The sequence below is a fragment of the Aplidium turbinatum genome, chromosome 14, assembly GCF_918807975.1.
Source record: "Aplidium turbinatum chromosome 14, kaAplTurb1.1, whole genome shotgun sequence".
Lineage (NCBI taxonomy): Eukaryota > Metazoa > Chordata > Ascidiacea > Aplousobranchia > Polyclinidae > Aplidium > Aplidium turbinatum.
In genome coordinates this window covers 18,662,312-18,679,004 of record NC_137485.1, presented here as the reverse complement: position 1 = coordinate 18,679,004, position 16,693 = coordinate 18,662,312, and the positions used below count along the sequence as shown (strand labels likewise).

Genomic DNA, 16,693 nt, shown 5'->3' with positions numbered 1-16,693 from the left:
AACTAGACCGCGCATCGTCACTTCTCTCGTTTACGATTTTTGAAGAAAGCAGGTTCAGACGTCAGCCATTATTAGTGTACCTATTCCGCGCGTTTGCCAATGCTTTTGTAGGGACCCGTAATGAATTTTCATTGTTTTGAATTCAATTTATTTTTCCTTGTCAGAATGCAAAAGAAATGATACTGTGAAAAAGAAATACAGGAACAAAAGGAAAAGGTGGCAAAACCATAATGGTTTAAAACGTGCATGAAAGGATCTAATATTGCGGTATATGAATCGATAAATATACAGTAGGCTAGTTAAGCACGGCCACCAAACTTGATACTTTAAAACAAGTAGAAGTAGATGAATTAATTAGTTAAGAATCAGTCGCCTCCTCGTTCCTGAAACAACTGGAGCGCCAATTCTTAAAGCAATGAGAACACGACTGAACACAACTTAACTTTCTACAAAATGTAATTCTCCCATAATATTTGCGTTTCTTAAAAAACTCAGTTGTTGTGAACAAATAATTGACAAAACAAATAGTTTTCTATGCAACAACACAACCGCAGCTTTTACCAGGATTCTGTTCAATAGAGATTGATGGCTTTCGATTTTCTCCGTTGTAGCAAAACGTTGCATTATGACGTAAATTCGTGTGATTTCATCAACAATAACTTTTAAAGAAATAGCTTCAGTTTCAAGTTGCTGTGAAATCACAACTAATAAATATCTCCGCAATTCACCTCTATGACGAAATCTTTATATGATTTCACCTTTGCTGTTCTACAATCGCAAACATAGCCTATTGTTGGAATTTGTTAATTTTAAATTACGTAATTGCTTGCTTTTTCTTTTATTTTGAAAGAGCTTTATATACCTCCGCACAAACAAGTTTTACATATAATATAGTAGGCCTATAGCATAGTATGACAATTACGATAATTCTTACGTTTCAAGTTCAAAAATCTATTCATTCTAAAAAAACGCTAGTTCAAAAATTGGTGTTTCAAATTCTGGGGTTAATAAAATTTTAATAAAAACCTTAAACCCCTGGCCTGGACTTTAGATATTTGAACTGAGTTCACACACTTTACCTACGGTTCAACCCAGCTTCTTATCGTTTAAAGATAGAAGTGGACTTTTTAAACCTTCTTTCAGTGTTGTATATATTTGTGAGGAAACTGAATTATGCATTAAACGGTCACTAACTACCACAGCTGGGAGATTACCTCTTCATCCAGGCATTGTGGAAGCTATTGCGGTAGCTGTGCTTGGAAATATAAATCATTCCAAGATATTTACTCATCTCACGGATCATGTGTTTGAATGCACCGTTACCGATAATCACATTTTTACGCTAGTCAAAACTGTGTCCAAATGTTATTTAAAAATTAGGTTTTACCACATTGGTAAGGAAACCTGCAAGCAAATACAAGGAAAATTGGTTCGTAAAACGCTTAACAAAACAGTACTTTTCAAACACCAATAAACCACTTCCTTTCGACATCACATCAGTATTGGTGAATATTTAATTTGTTTTGATTTTGTTGAGCTATACATTAAAGCCGCTATAATCTAGCGTATCATTCGCTTAGGTTTGATGTAATAAACTGTTTGTTGCTATTGCTATTTTTATTTTACAATAGGCTAATCATCAGCTCAGCTGTTACGCCAAATTGAATAAGAGTTCTGCTGAACTGCTGGAAATGATGAATTCAGTGTATCATAGCCTATACGTGCTCTCGCATCGCAGTGTTTTTGCTTTATATTATAGACTGTATGTATAATTCTGTGCAATTTAACACATGCTTTTATTCATTTCATAGATGAATAAAACCTCTATTACACCAAAGTTCTAAATTATAGTTAACAAGTTAGTTTTCTGCAGAAGCGCAACCACCTCAGAAATGTTATCGTTAACAGCGCAGCTTTCACGCGAGTTTGAGACACTAACAATGGCCGACGCCTTTTTTCAATTTCTTCAATCGAAATACGAAAAGCGCAGTCTAGTTATAATAAGATGTCTATGGCCTAAACTCAATCAGTCATTTATCTCCAGGAACGAAGAGTCAAAAATGAAGTTAGCAGTGTTGCCAGATGAAAAAATTTTGCTCAATTTGGGAAAATGTCAGAATGGTTGGGGATAAAACATTAAAGTCAAAAAACTACTTTTATTTGTTTAGTGGCATTGCATCCATTCCATAAGAATTCCAATAATGTTCCCATACCAACAGGGAGATAGTAAGACAACAATACGGTCTACTAATCAATTTCCACCTTACAGAAATGACGATTTTTCCATTTAAAATACAAGAGAAAAATAATATAAAATGTTAATAAGGTCCCACCCATCAACATACGCACCAAAAAAGCATATTTAAGATAAGGTAAACACAAAATTCCAAGAAGCAAGCAGAGATTACTCAAGTCTCCGACTGAACATGTTATTCAGTTCAGTTTTTTTTTCTGATTATCATAACGAAAAAACAATATATCTGTTCAGTTCAGTTATTTTATTTCTGACCATCATATCAAAAACAATACACGTCAACATAGCAAAGGTCGAGAAAAAGATAGAAGCGACAAAAGGCGAACGTTAAAACGTGCTTGTGACCGAACCGAAGTAAGTTATTGAGTTGAAAAAAAATTGGCACGGTTGCAACACCTTCAGAAAAATTTAAGATGATAATAATAATAATGCTTTTATTTGCGCCCATTGCGACAACACACAGTACACTGCGATCACAGATGCGATACAACAGACGACAAGAAGCAGCGAAGTGACATATAGTCTTCGAGTCAGCTGCTCCCTTATTTTGGCTTGCCTTTAAGTATCTTTCGCCGAGACACAGCCGCGTGCTTTGGAGCGGTATCGAACCCACGTTCTTTCGAACGTCGCGCAGACGTTCTCACCACTCGGCTACGCAGCCGACAATGATGTAAAGGGAAAATAAAAAAATAAAATGTTACAAAAATATATAAAAAACATAACTTTAGGCTATAGCTTTATTAGCCCACATAGCTTTAGCTGATATATTTAAGATTTGTATGGTCAGTTGCTATGAAAATCGGCCATGGTGCGTTATCAAGAGTGCTGATGGTCGTGAGGGGAACACGTCTTGATGCGTTTAGCTCATAGCAAAGAAGAGCAAGGCAGGCAAAGAAAACCTCACAAAGAATTCCTACCACGGGCAAAGCCATTTCAAGCGCAACGCACCATAGGCCTTGCACGAATCACAAAATAGATAGGACATAACTTGACGACATGAAAACAATGACAAAAACAAATAAAACAAACTAGAAAAAACAACATCTTCATCTTGCGGAAATCCAATTATATCCAGGAAAGTTATGTTTTGAAGATATCAAGTGTGCTTTGTTATAAAGTTGCGTTGATAAAAAGATAATTTTAGACCCCAGTCAGCTAAACTCGTCACCTCCACACCGATCCAACGTTAACAAACGTTGAATTAATGCAAAAATGACAGGCATCGCTAGCTAGCATGTAGTAGTGGCATGCAGTGGCGTAGCAACGCAATATGCCGCCCTTGGATTTTTGCACAAAACGCCGCCCACCCCCTGACACCGTCGTAAAAGCTGATTAAAATTCCACACAACAGAAGAATTAAAGCAGTTTTGTTTAATCTTATTAATATTTTAAAATAAAACCACTTCTTACTCAGACAGCTGAAGGATTCTTTGTCTCCTTTAATTACTCTATTCGCTGGCTTGAATGGCCCTTCTTTATTCTGAAACCTTTCGGGCCCTAGTTTGATCATCTCAACTCTCATGTTATGAGTTATCGTAATGATTCTGGCCAAGTAGCTACATCATTATGAGAATAATAGATATCATCTGTTTTATCTTTAACTGACAGTGTTTCATTCTGTTCCCGACAATTTTCACCAAATCAAACGTCATATAAAAACCGTTATGGTCTACTTAACCTAGCTGGCAACTTACGTCATGGAAATTGCTAGAAAATGTCCAAATATTGCACCATCGTTCGTAAGACCTTATGAAATATTGCATCAGCCGCTTTGAACACCTGTTTGAATGACTTCATAATTGTCTTTCATTATTGCGTCACAGTACTGCGTACGTGAGTTTGAGATATTGCAAATCATTCTGGTTATTCGTAAAATTGTTTGTTGGAAGTCAGTCGCATATTTAACTGTTTGCTTGCTGCTTACTAGCTGGACAAATTTTCCGTCTTTTATCTAAGTAATCTGTTCTGTAGTGACAAGTTTTAGTGGTGTACGGCGTTACATCCAATTTCGACAGCCAGGTGGCTAATTTTACAGAAATACAAATTTGAATAGACGTTTCGAAGGAGTGTTTCTTTTTCGGTCATTACATGCAGACGAACGGATTCGGGAATCTTACGTTACAATTTTCCCACGAAGAGATTATGGTTTACCGCTGTGACCACATTCACAGACTGACTTCTTTGAATGATCACTTCGTTATTGTTTTACTTGAGGTAGCCTACGCTTCTTCTTCCGTCTCAACTTGAAGTAAAGATTTACAGTGGCTGCTAACCTCTTCTGTTTCCTTAGCAGAGGCAATTTTTACGAACTTCAAAATTATTTTCAGTTCCTCTTCTCTAGCTTTCTTTTTACTTTCTAAAAAAATGTTCAGTTTCTTTTACTCTCGTCATAGGTAAAAATTAGCTTTAAAATTTTGCAACTTAAATCTTGTTTTGGAATCTGCAGCACATTAGTTAAAAACAATACCCATAATTGCAAATTTGCTGAGTTAAGCTAAATGATCTATTTCAGACCATTTCAGACCTAAAACTTTAAACCTTTCACTAAGCTAACCCATCTTCACACATGAAGATAGAGGAATGGGAGCAAGTCTTTTAGGCGCAGACAGTTAGGCGCCGGTCAAATAGGCGCACACACTGTGACGTCTGGATATTTAGGTGCGGAGCACTGTGGCGCCCGTTCGTTTAGGTGCTATTCCTAATAAAGTCTGCAGATTGTACCAGCTTGGCAGGTAGGGCAATGCTTTTCACACAAAATGTTATTTTGAACAGAAAAACATGTTGTTTTGTTAATGCGCGACTGCGCATGCATTTATTTGTGGTTAGTGTTGGCTTCAGCCAGTGAAGCTGCTTTATCTGGCAATGCTTTTTACACAAAATGTTGTATTGAACAGAAAAATATATTGTCTTTTTAATGCACGTGTTCTGCATTTATTTGTTGTTAGACCAGGTTTGCGTCGGGGACAGCTTTATCAATAAATTATTCAAGTTTCCGAACATGACTGTGTTCACTTTTAGCTAAGTCCAATAATAACTACAATAAACATCAGTAAATAATACACCGTAGCTTATATTCAAGCGTGTGGTAAGCTTGAGTGAAGAGTAACTTAGTTTTCCGTCAAAACCTAGACTAGGTTTTGCCAAAGCTGAGCTGATACTATCTCCAGACTTTATTAGGAATAGCACCTAAATGGACGGACGCCACAGTGTGCGCGCCTATTTGACCAGCGCCTAATTGTCAGCGCCTAAAAGACGTGGACCCAGAGGAATCCCGTCTATCTACCACAGACAGATGGTAAAGGTGGCAATTGACTCGATGACCTCACGGTCCATTCCTGTCTCCTCCCGAAAGTGAAATAAACTTAAAACTAATCTAAACTTAACTACCAAAGCTAAATGCTTACAAGTTACAACCGACATTCTATCCAGGCCCGTAACTAGGGGGGGCGCAGGAGGGGCGAAGCCCTTCCTGCAAAAATGTTGGCACCCCTGGAAAAAATTATGTTAATTAGCTCTGTTCGCTGACTTTTCAGTTTTATACTCAATTTTCTTGTGTTATTTAATTGTAAACATTGTGTGTTTAAGGGTGTGGTAGAATGTTGTCTCTAAAATAAAGTTTGCCTACTTTTAAATGAAACTGCATTAAAAGAGCGAGTTTTGCCAATACCAAACATTCAAATATCTCAGCCAGGAATTAGCAACAAGAAAACATAGAGACTTAGCTTTATTACCGAAAAATGCCCTAAAAAACATGATCTTAACCTTTTGCTGTGCCACCGGACAGCACCATTTTATAGGAATATTTATACTCACATGTTTGTTGAAAATGCTTTCAGAATGCACCAAATTCAAAGTAATTTTTCAAAATTTTCTGGGGGAGGCCCCCCAGATCCCCCGCTGCTGGGTGTCGCCTTTGGCGAAGACGCCGTCGGTCTTTGCCCGTCGGCCGTCAACCCCCACCCCCTTTCAAAATTCCTGGCTACGTCACTGACTGTTTCTATGATAAACTAGTCTAATGTAAACGTTGTATTAGGCCTACGATTAATGTTCTTGCGTGAATATACCCACATTGTGTACAAACGTCGTTTTCGTACATGATACGGAAGGTAAAAGTTGGGCCCCCTCTAGAATACTTTTGCCCCCCTGCTGCTCCAAGCTAGTTACGGGCCTGATTCTATCATTACTTCAACAGCATGAGTAGGCTATCATTAAACCGTCACAAATACCACATGGTGAGGCACAGAGGCATAACTAGTTTAATTGTTTGGCTTCACTTAGTTCAGTGTTAACTTAGGTCGTTTAAGTCTGAGTCTCTCCGAGAATAAATTAATGTGACTGTCTTTGTTCTTTTAAACTTTAAAACGTTATCAGATTTTGCCGCCCTCTAGCAACGTGCTGCCCCTGGATTTATCCACAAGATCCAACGGGTAGTTACGCCATTGGTGGCATGTCACAGTAATATGAGAAATTTGGGTTAGGCCTACCGTATGTTTTACACGTTAAACCAAAATAAAAGTAAAAAAAATCCAATTCGGCATATTAGGCCTATGTAGAAAAAAAATGCAGACAAACAAACAGACAATAGCAAGACGATCCAGTCCAAGACATTGATATAAAAAACAACTGGTTGGAGCACATGGCCACCGCTTCACCGAAAAATGGCGATTGGTCGAAGAGGATGAAAAACTTCTGCAGACTTTGTAGAACTTCTGTGGACAATAAACACAAGAACAAGAAACCCAGTAGGAGTATTTACAACCTTACTATTTTGCTAATAATTTTACACACATTGGCCTGTCATTGCTGGGCAAAGAAATAGACAAACATAGCAGAGGTCTAGAAAAAGGTAAAAGCGACAAAACACGGACGTTATAACGTGCATAATACCGAAGCAAAAAGTCCATGCAGGTATTGGGACTAGTTCACTATAGTAAAAGGCAGAAAAACTTACATGATGAAATAATGGATCGCTACAGGACCAATGGTCTGGTCAGAGGTTCCAAGTAGGCTAAAAAACTTATCATTTCATTGTTTAAAAAAAGAGATCAAAACGTTAATTTTACAAAGCTACAGTGCATCGTAAGCGATAGGCTATGTTATGGAAACCAACTTGTCAGTTTCATATGCAATATAACATGTTCAGTCGGAAACTTAATTGATTAATCTCTGCTTTCTTCCTGGAATTTTGTGTTTAGGCCTACGTTATCTTAAATATGTTTTTTTTTTTGTGCGTAGCCTATGTTGAAGCGCGGGAACGTTTTAACGTTTTATTTTATTTTTAAAGCTTATTTTAAATGGCAAAATCGTCATTTTCGTATGGTGGCAATTGACTAGTAGACCGTATGGTCGTCTCGTTGTCTCCCTGTCGGTATAGGAACTTGTGTAACTTTTGCATTGTGTAGGCTATATTACTGTACTTGCATTTTTCAAATATGTACAGTACCTATATGTTCCTGTTACTGACAAATAAAACATTGATTGAAAGCAGGACAATCAGTCTAAAATATAGCACGGTTGCAACACCTCAAAATTTTTTTTTTTATAAATTTAGAAAAAAAGACAAAAAGAAAGTGATTTTTACAATCTATATGAGTAAAAAAATAACAAAAAAGACAAAAAGACAGTTGCTATGTTGATCAACCTTGGTAGGTTATCAAAAGGGTTATATGTTATATTGCATATGAAACTGACAAGTTGTTTTCCATAACATATCACTTTCGATGCACTGTAGCTTTATAAAATTACCGTTTTGATCTCTTTTTTGAAACAATGAATTCATAAGCTTTTCAGCCTACTTGGAACCTCTGACCAGATCATTGGTCCCAATCCCAATACCTGCATGGACTTTTTGCCAAATTCTGTGCTTTTCTTGTTAAAGTGGCTACCGGAATTGTTACTTGGCTGAGTCTTTTGTTACATCAAAACTACTTTTTTGAATGAGAGACTCTGAAAGTAAAAAGTTGAGGAAACTTGTCACTTCGTGTGTTTTAAAATTTAAATCGCCCTTGTAATACTTGCAAGTGTTGATTGTAGGCCTATTTTACAACTGACGAAATAAAAGTTTTTTTTTTCTCTTTCTTTTCTAGGTTTGGTGGCTACGCATTTTTAAGATAGTGTTTTGCAAATAGTGTTTTATCAATGCATATTTCAAGTCTAAACCCTAAAGCAAGGCAGACTCTGACTCAGCTCAGCAGCAGCCTAGAACAGTTAGCTACATATCTTAAGTCTTTCGGTTTTCTCATCTTTTCCTTTTGTTGGTGCCAATTTCGTGTATTGATTGATTGATTGATTGATTGAATCTTTATCCTCGGACTGGAAAAGCTTCTTGCAGAGCTTAATCTTGGCAGTTTCGCATACTTGTAAAGGCTTTAAATCACTGACGCAGGCCCGGTCACCGAGATTGACAGAGTGAAGTTTCCGATTGTTGAAGTCTTGTTGCTGGGGAACTATTCCATCCATTAGATGCCGCTGAATGGAGAGCAGTCCTTAACGTGCGTTGCTCAAGCGCACACCCCGAGAGTCGAACCAGCGCCGCTTGATCTTGAAGCTTCTTCGTTCCAGAAGTGACGCGCTAACCAATTTAATTTGGTTAGCGCGTCACTTCTGGGCGGAATTTGCTTTATCGTTTGTTACATGTTTGCGCCAGCAATGAAAAGAAAATGAATTGAATGTTTGTTTATTTATGAAATCTTGAATTTTAAGCTTCTTTTTTTTAATTTAATAAATTGGCAATTTGGCGTGACGAAAAGGTCAAAGCATTTTTTGGTTCTGGTTCAGTTACGGTACCTTTAAGACCAAGAAGCTAGAAGGTCGTTCTCGTGTGTATTTGCTTATCATAGTCCGTAATTAACTAAGTCTGCAAGCAATTGCCTTCCTATCAGGGTTACAGTAATAAAAAATTCGAGAAACCAGGCTTGGTGGCTGTACATTTTAAAGATACTGGTAGTTTAGCTAGTACGGTACGGTACTGTTTTATCGATGCATATTTTAAACTTTTGGGTTTTGCCATCTTTCCCTTTTGTTGGTGTGAAATTCGTATGTTTACTTTGTTGATCTGTACATATTTGCGCCAGCAGCAAAAAATAAAATTGAATTGAATCAAGAAATCTGGCATTTATTTTACGCGTTTGGCAGGCTATTTTTGGTTATCTATTTGCACTATTTATAAAGAATCAGTTAAAAAGCATTCTCTTGTTCTAATCTTCACAATACTTTTCATAATTCTGTTACACTTATTTATCCAAAAAAAGAATAGGTCTTTGAACTAAAGTAGTTTGGCAGCTTTGTTTTGATTGAGTGTGAAAATTTTATGGAACTAAAATTATGGGCGCTCTAGAATATATAATCTTAAAGCTTAGACAGAATTTCAAGGAAAAAAGAGTTAAAATTCAATGTGGCCTGCGAAGACTCTTGAAATGTGGCGAAAACTCTTGGCACCCTTGCTCTCGATAGTGAGGGTACCTACATCAATTCAGTAAAGGTTTCTATCTGGCATATGACTGTGATGAAATATCATACTCTGCTGCCGATTGCCAGGTCACTCCCTAGATTGGCCATCATCCCCAATACCAATATATTGGTATATTTTGGTAGGCTGCTAAATGTTGCACAATAAACAATGACTGATGTATAATTGTATATTGTACATGAGGCATTCCATTATGATTCTACAAATTTTAAAAAGAAATGTAACCACTAGGGGTCAAAAGGTGTTGGTTTTGATATATTTTGTTGTTTTCAAAATTTGAACTTGGGCAAAACAAAAATTTTGAAAATCAGACAAGTGGTTTTTGAGATATCGCGTTTTGAAATTTTGTTGCTGTCACTAGGTGGCGTTGTTGATGATCCCAATGTTTTTTGATTTTAGGGTTATATTTGGGGTAGAAAGTTGGTTGAAGTGTCTATTCCACCATTATTCATAATGCAGAATTCAAAAATGGTCTCAATTTTAGTCTAAAAGCATTAAGGAGTTATGGGGCCTTTTAAAAAATTTGGGGGACCAAATGCCAACCCTCATATTGCAGGCCTCGAAATTCACGGCGGACACGGCGGTCATGTCCGCCGTCACAGCATGTGATGTCTGCGGCAAGTACCATCTAGATCGGTCATATTTGTTCGCCGAGAAATAGCGATACAAATTGTCATTGCATAGCACGAATAATTGTTGCAAATATATATATAATTTCCCGTGCATTCTAGCGCGCAACTAGAAAATGTGAATACTGTATTCCTTAGCTTCTATTCAAGCAGGAAAACTTTCGATTTTTACGTTGCTTCAACGATTGGTGACAATGAAACAGCGTAACAAAGGTGAATTCTTCGCTAAGAACCGATGGGAGTACCGGTACTTTTACACTAATCCCACGCAACCTAGTTCAAGTCTTACGTCACAATGTCTGGCTTTGATCTCCGAGCGATGTTGATAAAGCAAGGTTGGTTACAAAATTAGATTGCACGAGTAGGCTATTATAGCAAGATGCAGCAAAATTTGTTACGTTTTGGTATTACAATAAGAAAGAAAAGACCCAGGGAAAATTCACTTTCGCTCAAATGACGGGCAAAAATAAACCTAAAGAAAAAAGCCTAGTGAACTTTACACAGCAGAAAATAGTGGCGTTAGCGTAGAAGTTTTCTAACGCGTGCCCAGAGGATTGTGATGCAAAAAGCCACGCGACCTCGTTTGAGTGGAAGTTAACCAGTTATACAGCGAATTAAGCAGCCACACGGCGCTTTGACTCTTCAAGCGCAAGTCGTTGGTCTGATGAAAGCCTTTCAAACTGACTTTGCTGGATTTTAAAAAAGCCTTCTAAACCGTAGCTATAGTTCTCAAATGGCAAAGAATTATCAAGATTATGTGATTAAGCATGACAATCGACGCTAAAACTGGTGTGTCTGCCGCGAGACTTAATTTGTCCGCCGAGATAACTGCTCAGACCGGACACGTTTGTCTGCCGTCAACAAAAACGAATTTCGAGGCCTGTATTGTCATGTGGGTAACAAGATATCCCGAAAAAAAATTCTGTTCTTAAAAGTTTCTTGCATATACTTCATGATAGTATAATATTTTTTTATGAGACTTTTGTCCTTTTTGCACAATGCAACCTTATATCAAAGATCTATTAATTCAATATTTGAATGATGCTTGCTTGTGATGTCACAATAACAAATTACAGATTTCCTCAAAAAACTTTTTTTCATTGTGAAAATTGCCGGGAAAACAAAATTTGACTGCAATTTTGAAACAAGGGCTGATTTTCCCGAGCAATTTTCACAAAAAAAAAAGTTTTTTGGGGGAAATTTGTTATTGTGACATCATTAGCACGCATCATTCAAATATTGCATTAATAGATCATATAACTTCTCATGCAAGGCTTTGATAAAAGGTTGCATTGTGCAAAAAGGACAAAAGTCTCATAAACAAACAGTATATTATCATGAAGTATATGCAAGAAACTTTAAAAAACAAAAACAAATTTTGGGATATCTTGTTACCCACATGGAAATTTGGGGGTTGGCATTTGGTCCCCCAATTCTTTTTAAATGCCACACAACTCCTTAGCTAATTCTTGTAGACTAAAATTGACATCATTTTTGAATTCTGCATCATGAAAAATGTTGGAATAGACATTAGACACTTCAACCGACTTTCTACCTCAAATATAACCCTAAAATCAAAAAACATTGGGAACATCAATAGCGCCATTTAGTGACAACCACAAAACTTCAGAACGCGATATCTCGAAATTCGCTTGTCCGATTTTCAAAATTTGTTTTTTGCCGAGATGCATTTTTCACATACTATGACATATGCTTTAGTCATCAAAATTGAAGACTTTGTGGTTATTTGGATTTGTTGAATTATAATGGAATGCCTCACATGTCATAGTTTCACTTTATTTTTAGCTGACTGATATAATATTTAGAATTGTCAGTGAAACAATTTGTATTGAGTGAATTGTATACGTGCTTGAAAGGTGAGTACCATTCAAAAGATTTTATTGTTGCTTATTGTTTTACCTATATTTGATTCAGAAAGTTTCCTGAAAGTTTGAAATTACGATTCAATGTTGCATCTTGCTATAAGACTTTCAGTCAACCGAGCCACTTAAGATTCTTTTTTTTAACTGTCTACAGTTACCCCCAGGGGACCATAGCTTCTGAGACTTTGATGCCAGAGTCACTAAAGCATGACCTTTTTTCTAAATATTTGCTCTTGCATTGTGTGGATGGCTTTGCTATCAAGTTCTCATATTTATGTTAAACTCATTTCAACTCATTTTTATTTTCTGGCAGTAACACAAAGGGAATGAAATAGTAAACACACAAGTAATGACAAAGCTGAAAATAAATAAGTACTAGGTACAGGACTACAGGTACAACAACAGTTTTAAAATTTTTACCAATGTTATTAAGTTCTGCAGGCATCAAGCTGAAGTAGACCATACAGTTTTTCGGTGAAGATCGCAGGAGTTTTATGATGCAAATATGACTAGAACCCTTTTAAAAAATACAGTAATATGGTGCAACTCACTATTGTATTTCAGAATATTATAATGTTTATGAGTAGAGCAAAATTTCCACATACATCTAACGTCAACCCACATGGCCTGACCTAATAAAAGTTGCTAGTGATAGTCTTTGTATGTGTTTTGTGTGATGTTGGGCTACGTTTGTGCTATTGTTACTATGCACAATGGCACATATTGAACTACGTTAGATTTTGGTACTTGTGCAATACATTTTGTGTGTCTGTTTTATTAATTTTCATTCCCTTCATATTTGAGCTAGCAATAAAAATTTGTTCCCATGTGCTAAGCAAACACCATTTAAGCTATTGATCATCAAAACTTGATTTGAAATCAATTTATCTTTCATGAAAAATTGAAGACCAGTTAACAAGCTTTGCCCTAAATTTTATGGCATAAGCAATCACTAAAGTTTCTTTGGTGTAATTTTCTACAGTTTGGTGCAAGATTTGACAAGTATATTGGATTATTGGTTTAATATTTGACCTTATTAACACCTTAACCTTATAACACCTTTTTATCAGCCCTCTTCATTAATATGACAGAAAAAAAAATTTTCACTCCACCCTACTGCCCTACATAGGTGTTTTGTTACATGTCCAAGTTAACATATCAATCTGAGTAAAACATACAAAACAGAAATATAAAAACTAAACTTACGAACATGAATGTTTTGCTGGAGCCTCTGTATCTTTTACGCATATTTATTTATGTTTTCAAACTTCTACCTTAACTTATAAATGAAATCATTAAGACTTTGCCGGTAAATCTTGTTTTGGCTAACGACTTTGGCTCGTTGCCCAAACTGTTGCTGACTGCTGTCATGGTCATAAATTTCAATACCTTCACCCTGGTGACAGTCATAGAATTCTACAGCCACATTTTCTTATAACTCTTTTGAATTATAATGTATTTAAAATTTTGATTGCCAGCATGAAGTTGACAGACTATCGACCTCATGGATTCGGTCATTTGGGTGTGCATGTGAAAAACCAAATATCATACCAGATATCTTCCTTCGAACAAAATATACTGAAAAACACAGTCCGAAATGGAATTCCGAATACCATTCGGAGGGTTCGTTCAAAGTTTTTCCTCGTTGCCATCCGTAAGTTTTCATTGTACTTGTTTTCAACAGAAGTTTACAAAAGAGGTTAGCGATTAATTTGCTGTGGAACGGTGTGATCCTTGAAAAGTTTTATAAGTAATTTCTTTCGATATTGTAGCCGCACAGTATAAGGCTGTATTTTTATAAAAACAATGAAATGTGAAAACTTCTATACTTTTTAGTTGCTTGCACAGTCTGAGCATCAGAACGAAATTTTATGTCAAAATAGAAATTCTGTACGCATTTATTTGTATTTCCAAATACAGTAGCCTACTGTATTATAGTATGTTACATAGTTTGACGGCCGCTTGTAGAAAATACGGTACATCTATTACAGTTCATTTAAATTGTCGATAAAACCAAACCATTTTAGTAGAGTTATCACATCTGATGAGTGATGATCCATTGTCAATTTGCCTCAGTTACATACCGTATGTTTGTGACCCAAACGCATTTTTTGTGGTATAAATTCTTTATCGTGTAAGTCAGGGGTGTCCAAACTTTTTCCCAGGCAGGGCACATTTATCATTTGATAATGCGAAAGTACCTGCGGGCCAACAGCCTTTGACAATCTTATTTTGGGTAAAGAAAGATGCATACATACTCAGATGGCAATTTTGTGTTATTTAATGTCATTTTTATACAACAAAGCAATATGCATTTATTCAGTATTTTGTTGAATGCATATCATGGGATATGATAAGGGAACGTTCAAATATTACGTAACGCTTTTTTTCCGAATTTTTGACCCCCCCTCCCCCATGTAACGCCAACGTAACGCTTTTTTTAATCCCCCCTCCCCCGTAACGCTTTTTCACTACGAATTCAGCACAAAAAACTACCATTCCGTACTCGAAAGCGTTACGTAACGTTTTGCTTGAACCCCCTCCCCCCCCGATGTGACGCTAACGTAACGCTTTGCATAAACCTCCCCCTCGAAGGCGTTACGTAATATTTGAACGTTCCCTAAGTTAGGCTGCATTAGTTATCTGTTTTTCCATCAGAAATTAACACATTTAGAAACTTTCTAAAACGCAGCTGTGTTTACCTGAAAGATGAAAATGACGTCTTGATTTCTATACTCAGGTCAAGATTATCAGGTCTGGTTTGAGGATATTGGCAGACAAGCGTAAAATATCACGCAGTTGGCATTCGTTTAGTTTTGATCTCAAGTGGTTCTTGTTTAAATTTATAAACGCGAACATCTGCTCACACAAATATGTTGAACACAACAAGCTCAACATTTTCTTTGCAACCTTTTGCATATCTGGAAATTTGGTTTTATCAAATTGCTGGTAAAAAGGCACGAGAAAAAGATGTTGCTATTGGCTTCGAGAAGCTTAAATAACTACATGTGAGCTGGAGCCTCAACAGGGTGCTTTACATTTGCTGTAAAATCTCGAAAACGGTGGTTTAATTTGCTAGCTTGAAGTAATGAAGACTGTATCACTCTCATGACTATTTGTCTGTGAGAAAATACTTTCTTCATTATATACTTAAAAAAAAATGCAAATTGAGTTTGTAAATTTCTCTGTGTCCGCGGGCAAAAAATAACACATTGTGCAACAAAAGGCCATACAAAAACGTATCGGGGGCCAGACTTTGGACACCCATGGTGTAAGTTGTCGCTCTTTGTAGAAGGGAATAAATTTGAAACTTAAGCAAGTCTTGCATTTTTGTTAAACAACAAGTGGAGCACTATTGCTGAAAAAACAGCAAAGAAAGACTTAAAAAGTGAATTTGTACCGTAAAATTGGAACGTTTCTTCGGCAAATTTACACTCTAGAGTCTAGACTTACAACACGGGACATATTGAAAAAAAACCTGATGTATGTCAATTGTCAACTCCACTCTCGCTAGACTAGTCGTATCAACTTTGCTTTGTAAATCTATATTAGGGTATTTTCCTTAGAGCGATTATACTTAGATTAGACTTTCTTTGGTATTATTTTTGTGTAATTTTGTGACAATGCGATGATTTAATTAATTATTTTCAGCTTTATTTACTTCACTATGTAGATGCAAACGACTTGTTTTAGCCTGATGATGCGAGTTCGCTGTGGTAATAGCGAATTGCACTAGAACTAGATCAACGATCATGCCGCTAAAAGCGAAACTCATCTATTTTATTTATTTTCTACTCGTCTTTATTGCAGCTGCTTTCATCTATTACGAAATCTACGACTGGGGAAACAGAACCCAGTACAAATTGGACCGAAAAAATCCGAAGGATTACGAAAATGACGTGTAAAAACGATTTTTGGATTCCTGTTTAGCCACCTGACTTTGCATTTATCATAGGCTATGTCAAATTTTCCAATAAAACTTTGTTTATGTCCATATCAACTGTGAATAGTTTTGTGATAGTCGTTGCCACCAGCAACATAAGAATACTGTCCAACTTCGATTAAATTTTAAAGAATTTACTTTTGGTGTTTCTCATCTTCGATGTTCTATAATTTTCACTATAAACGCATTAAACAGTTAGCGTTTGGAGGTGACTCGAATGTTCTAAGTTTTTGGCTTCTGCGAGCCTTCATCTATCTCTCTGTACGATTTAACGTCTCTTGTCTTCCGTATTGTGAGGGTAGGACGCCAACGAATGTCTATTTTGTCTGATGGCATGTATCCATGCCACCCGGTTCTGAAGGAAGTAGTGTTGACGGGGATGTACCATGAGATTGTCGTTGCGAAATAGTCGATTTTGCACTTCAACAGCGATAGACTATGTCTCACTTGCATAGCCTATAAGTAGCACACTCCTCACACACATACCGTTACTATCAGAAATCTGACTTACACACA

The 16,693-nt window shown here is 36.6% G+C and overlaps 1 protein-coding gene across 1 annotated transcript; it reads left to right on the top strand.

The window, feature by feature from the left end:
* Positions 1-12,121: 12,121 nt before the first annotated feature.
* On the top strand, positions 12,122-16,382 carry LOC145783520 (cytochrome b-c1 complex subunit 8-like). The gene is made up of 3 exons (XM_082595408.1): positions 12,122-12,228; positions 13,713-13,888; positions 16,045-16,382. Exons 2-3 carry the CDS (start codon positions 13,714-13,716, stop codon positions 16,137-16,139), a joined length of 270 nt encoding a protein of 89 aa, XP_082451534.1. The 5' UTR covers positions 12,122-12,228; position 13,713; the 3' UTR covers positions 16,140-16,382.
* Positions 16,383-16,693: the final 311 nt, after the last annotated feature.

What these genes read in the sequence shown, in the direction of transcription:
- LOC145783520 (XM_082595408.1), top strand. Translation starts at nt 13,714, where the DNA reads ATGAAGTTGACAGACTATCGACCTCATGGATTCGGTCATTTGGGTGTG. An exon ending in GTTTTTCCTCGTTGCCATCC is followed by an intron (nt 13,889 to 16,044) that starts GTAAGTTTTCAT and finishes TCTTTATTGCAG; the next exon opens with CTGCTTTCATCTATTACGAA.